Source organism: Octopus sinensis, linkage group LG12 (genome assembly GCF_006345805.1).
Source record: "Octopus sinensis linkage group LG12, ASM634580v1, whole genome shotgun sequence".
Taxonomy (NCBI): Eukaryota; Metazoa; Mollusca; class Cephalopoda; order Octopoda; family Octopodidae; genus Octopus; species Octopus sinensis.
The window spans coordinates 50,840,981-50,847,068 of NC_043008.1; the positions used below are offsets into that span (position 1 = coordinate 50,840,981).

At 44.6% G+C, this 6,088-nt stretch overlaps 1 protein-coding gene across 1 annotated transcript in view; it reads left to right on the forward strand.

Moving 5' to 3' along the window:
- The window catches only part of LOC115217912 (metabotropic glutamate receptor 3-like), a 59,189-nt gene extending 53,514 nt beyond the window's left edge, over positions 1-5,675 (forward strand). Inside the window, exons 5-7 of the mRNA XM_036507772.1 lie at positions 590-737; positions 3,730-3,869; positions 5,601-5,675. Of these exons, the coding sequence (XP_036363665.1) occupies positions 590-737; positions 3,730-3,869; positions 5,601-5,675 (363 nt within the window). The remainder of the gene's footprint in view (positions 1-589; positions 738-3,729; positions 3,870-5,600) is intronic.
- Positions 5,676-6,088: the final 413 nt, after the last annotated feature.

Below are 6,088 nucleotides of genomic sequence, written 5' to 3' on the forward strand. Positions count from 1 at the left end.
ATACTCAACATATCTTTATGCTTCCAGTATTAGACACGTTAAATACGAGAGAAGCTGAAAATTTCTTAGGCTAACCAGGATACTCTCATGGAATATAACCTAATGGAGTTTACTTTTCAACATGGTACCCCTTATGGTACACACACTCCTTCCACCGGTTTATTCTTTATGTGGCCCAATACCAAATGATTCTTTTTGCGTGGCCCGATACCAAATGCTCCATGGCTCAATACTGGTCTGTGGTCCGATGGCTGAGAACACCAGGTGTAAATTATAGAATTTATCTGTTTCTAAACAGATATTAGGCGGCAAGCTGGCAGAAACGTTAGCGCGCCGTGCGAAATGCTTAGCGGTATTTCGTCTGTCATTACGTTCTGAGTTCAAATTCCGCTGAGGTCGACTTTGCCTTTCATCCTTTCGGGGTCGATTAAATAAGTACCAGTTACGCACTGGGGTCGATATAATCGACTTAATACGTTTGTCTATCCTTGTTTGTCCCCTCTATGTTTAGCCCCTTGTGGGCAGTAAAGAAATATATAGAATTTATCTGTTTCTAAGCTGATTAATGACATGTCGCTTCTTGTTCCAGTTGACGTATAAACTCCAGGAGATCCTCAGGAACAATCATGTCTGCATTGCTGCAAACATCATGATTCCCCCGTTCAGTAACACCTTGGGAAAGAAACAGTCTTACGACATGATTGCTACCCGTCTTCTACGCCATCCATTGGCACGAGGTAAGTAGGTTGCTGTCTTTGCATGGTGGTGGAGTGTTATGGTGGAGGAGATGGTTGTGGTGGCGGCGGCGGGGTTGGCGGTGAAGGTAGCTTTTGCAATGGAAGCACTCCGTCGGTTACGACGACGAGGGTTCCGGTTGATCCGAATCAACGGAACAGCCTGCTCGTGAAATTAACGTGTAAGTGGCTGAGCACTCCACAGACACGTGTACCCTTAACGTAGTATCTTGGGGATATTCAGCGTGACACAGAGAGTGACAAGGCCGGCCCCTTGAAATACAGGTACAACAGAAACAGGAAGTAAGAGTGAGAGAATGTTGTGGTGAAAGAGTACAGCAGGGATCACCACCATCCCCTGCCGGAGCCTCGTGGAGCTTTAGGCGTTTTCGCTCAATAAACACTCACAACGCCCGGTCTGGGAATCGAAACCGCGATCCTATGACCGCGAGTCCGCTGCCCTAACCACTGGGCCATTGCGCCTCCAGCTTTTGTAATAACGACGTAAGGTCAGAAATCGTTACGGGTTGATTCATTGAATCTACCCCGATTATGTCTGGCATTTACGTTATGTACCCCGCTAATACTTTCCACTATAAGCACAAAACCTGGATTTTAGGGAGGGGAATAGACGATTACATCGACCTCGGCGTCCAGATGATACTTATTTTATAGATCGAAATGATAAAAGGCAAAGTCGACCTCGGCGGAATTTGAACTCAGAACGTTAAGCCGGAAGAAATGCCGCTAAGCATTTCATCGGGCATGCTAACGAGTCTGACAGCTCACAGCTTTTAATATATACTAGCAGAACCGGTGAATATTTCAAGGAATTAATGGTAAACTTATTGGGTTATTTCTGAAAACTTTATCCAAAAAAACTGAAAGCGTAGCCTGTGTTGTGTCTGTATCAAAATATAGTCGCTCATCTGCAAATCATTGAAAAGTGAAAGAAACTGGAATACGATGATTATTTAATGCACTTTATATATACACTCTATAGACTTTATGCACAATTTTATAGACTTAATACACAGCACTCATGAAATAAATATTCACTCCAATTTTTCCATTTTTACCATAAGCAAAAAATATTTCGTACATATGATACAATCTTTAGTTAAATTGCATATGTCTACCGCGTAAATAAGCTTGAATATTAGTTCAATTAAAAAAAATACACTTCTCACTATCCAATCCCCACCGCCACCTCCACCACCTCCATCTCCACCACCACCACCAGCACCACCATCATCATCATCTCTCTCTCTCTCTCCCCTCTCTCTTTCCCTCCTCTTTCTCTCCCTTTTTTAACCGCGTAATAAATATTACGTTCCCCTACCACGCTTCTCTCTCCCTCTTTTTCTCTCTCCCACTTTTTCTCTTACCCTCTTTTTCTCTCTCCATCTCCTTCTCTCTCTCCCCTCTTTTCTTTCTCCCTCTTTTTCTCTAATCACGTGAATGCGTTAGCGACGGGCTAAGTAACGGAACGACAAGCAGAATTATTATAAGACGTGTGTGTGCGTGTGTGTGCGTGTGTACTTATATTTATATACACTAATAATTAGAATATATATTTCTTTACTATCCACAAGGGACTAAACACAGAGGGGACAAACAAGGACAAACAAAGCGATAAAGTCGATTATATCGATCCCAGTACGCACTGGTACTTAATTTATCGACCCCGAAAGGATGAAAGTCGACCTCGGCGGAATTTGAACTTACAACGTAACGGCAGACGAAATACGGCTACGCATTTCGCCCGGCGTGCTAACGATTCTGCCAGCTCGCCGCCTTAATAATTAGAATACAATTAACCTGATAGCATAAGCGTTTCGAACTATTAATTAAAATATTCCGACAGTCATTGATACACATCGCATAAGTTCCTCAAATTTCGAGAGACTTTCTGTATTCAGCGGCATCAAAGACAATGGTATATCTCAGAAAGGTTTCGAAAGATCTGTAGAACATCTTGTATTCCAAGACTTCACAGATATGGTACATCTCGAACAAGCTTCTATGGAATATTCTATGAAACATCTTTTATCCTTTGCCATGCTGGGGCAGCGCCATGAATTTTTAGTCGAATGAAATAACCCAAGGACTTGTGTTTTAAGCCTGGTACTTGTTCTATCGATTTTTTATGTCGAACTGCTAAGTTACGGCGACGTAAACACACCAACATCTGTTGTCAAGTTAATTTCACAAGCAGGTTGTTTCGTTGATCGGATCAACTGGAGCCCTCGTCGTCATAACCGATGGGGTGCCAGCAAGGAAGGGATGGTCCCGACTGGAAGGCCTTATTTCATAAGTTTACTGAATCAAGGCTGGCTGAGGTGTACACATCAACAACAACAACAATCAGTACATGTAAGTCAACGTGTATTTATTCTCCGTTCATACACACAGATACACATACTCACACACACACACACACACACACACACATACATACACTCTCTCTCACTTTAACTCTCTCCCGTTTCTTCTACCCCTCTCTCTCTTACACGCACACACACTCTCACTCTCTCTCTTACACACACACACACTCTCACTCTCTCTCTTACACACACACACACTCTCACTCTCTCTAACTCTCTCTCCCTTTCTTTCTCTCTCTCTCCCTTACGTACACACGTACTCTCTCTTTAACTCCCTCTTACTCTCCCCCTCTATCTCACTCTCTCTTACACACACTCTCTCTCTCTCCTTCTCTTACTCCCCCTCTCTCTCTTACACACACACACACTCTCTCTTACTCTCTAACTCTCTTTTCCTCTCCCTTTCTTTCTCTCTCTCTCTCTCTCTCTCTTACGCACACACACTCTCTCTCTCCAACTCACTGTCCCTCTCCCCCTCTATCTTACTTATCTTACTCTCTCCCCTCTCTCTCTCTCTCTCTCTCTCTTCTCTCTCTCTCTCTTACACACACACACACACACAAAGTGTTTCCGGTGTTTCTCAATTTGTTTTCTCGTACAACCACCAGGTGTCCTCATAGTAACGGAATCTGACGAGACTGCGGCGGCGATCATTGCCGGTGTGAAGCGCCAGGGAGGAAGTCGAAGAATCGCGTTTCTTGGAATTGGTTGGGGAAAGAATATCAAATATTCAGGTATTGAAAACGAGGTGAGTTTGTATTCTGATCCCTTCAGTTCCTCACTTTTCTCCCTCTCTCTCTTCATCTCTCTATCCCACCCTCCCTCTTTCTCCCTTTTTCTCCTTCCCTCTCTCAATCTCTCTCTCTCTCCCTCTTTCTCTCTCTTTTCTCCCTCTCTCTCTCTTCATCTCTCTTTCCCTCTTTCCCTCTTTCTCTCTCTCTCTTTTCTCCCTCTCTCTCCCACCCTCCCTTTTTCTCCCTTTTTCTCCTTCCCTCTCTCTCTCTCTCTCTCTCCTCTCTCTCTCTCTCCCTCTCTCTCTCTCTCCTCTCTCTCTCTCTCTTCTCTCTCTCTCTCTCTATCTCTCCTCTCTCTCTCTCTCTCTCTCTCTCTCTCTCTCTCTCTCTCTCTCTCTCTCTCTAACTCACCTGAGAAAAGCATAAAGAGTCAGAAATCCATCTAGGGGTCCAATAGATGGCGCTCCTATGCTGAAAATGGTACATTTGCACTTTTACCATAAGTGGGAATTTTTTTTCTGCACGACAATCTACAGAAAGATAATTTTTAGAAGTTAAAATATGTCACAAACATATTTGGACTAACCTAAGGATTGTGTGTGTGTGTGTGTGTGTGTGTGTGTGTGTGTGTGTGTGTGTGTGTGTGTGCGCGCGCGCGCGCGTGTGTGTGTGTGTGTTGGATTCTTGTCTTGTAGATGACGGATAAGGGTGTCTGCAATTTCTTGCTAAACAGATTATTCGTTTATAGTGATCAAATGTTTGTGCAAAGCTCACTCCCTCCATCAAAATCGACGTCCCTCGTACGGTGTGGTGCAGGTCAGGGGTCGAAGTGATCGCAAAGTAACGTGAGAGGAAGCGTTTATCTCAAGAACACAACGCACCACTTGTACCGGGGATCGAATCCCGCAATCGGCAGTACAAAACACACACGCACACACACACACACACATGCTCTCATACACACACACGCACATATACAACTCAAAGGTGATAATGCCATATAGACATACAAGTAATATGTGACGTAGGACATCACGTGTTACATGTAAGTAAATATCAGATTACCTGAACGAGTCAATTATTCTTTTCTACTCTGGACACAAGGCCCAAAATTTTGGGGGGAGGTGGCCACTCGATTAGATCGACTCCAGTACGCAACTTGTACTTAATTTATCGACCCCGAAAGGATGAAAGGCAATGTCGACCTCGGCAGAATTTGAACTCAGAACGTAGAGACAGGCAACATTCCGCTAAGCATTTCACCCGACCTGTTAACGTTTCTGCCAGCTCGCCACCTTGTTGTTGTTTATTTCATCCTTTAGGAGGAACGGTTGTTTGTTCCTTCTCGAGTCACGCTTGGCTCTTAAGGGCCGGTTTCCCGGTTTCCTTGGCGTATAGGTTCCCCACCTGGACGGGACGCCAGTCCGTCGCAGGTGAGCTGCAAGATGCAGGAGGAAAGAGTGAGAGAAAGTTGTGGCGAAAGAGTCAGCAGAAGTTCGCCATTACCTTCTGCCGGAGCCGCGTGGAGCTTAGGTGTTTCGCTCATAAACACACATATCACCCGGTCTGAGATTCGAAACCGCAATCCCACGACCGCGAGTCCACTGCTCTAACTACTAGGCCATGTGCCTCCACGCTCGCTGCCTTACAAGTCTATGAATAATGAATGAATAAGATTTAACCAAAGTAGAAAAGACCAGAGAATATCTTTGTTATTTCAATAAAATTCAAATGGAGGCGGTAAGCTAGCAGGAACGGTACCGCACTGGGAAAAAATCCTAACCACATTTAGTCCTTCTTTATGCTCGAAGTCCAAATAACCCTGGAGTAGACTTTGTCTTGCATTCATTTTGGGGTCAATAAAATAAGTACCTGTTACATATTGGGGTCGTTGTACTCGACTTGGCTGTGTGGTAAGTAGCTTGCTTACCAACTACATGGTTCCGGGTTCAGTCCCACTGCGTGGCACCTTGGGCAAGTGTGTTCCACTGTAGCTTCTTGCTGACCAAAGCCTTGTGAGTGGATTTGCTAGACGGAAACTGAAAGAAGCCTGTCGTATATATATATATGTGTGTGTGTACGTGTGCGTGTGTACGTGTGTGTGTGGTGTGTGTACGTGTGTGTGTGTGTGTGTCTTTGTCCCCCCAACATCGATTGACAACCGATGCTGGTGTGTTTACGTCCCCGTCACTTAGCGGTTCGGCAAGAGAGTCCGATAGAATAAGTACTAGGC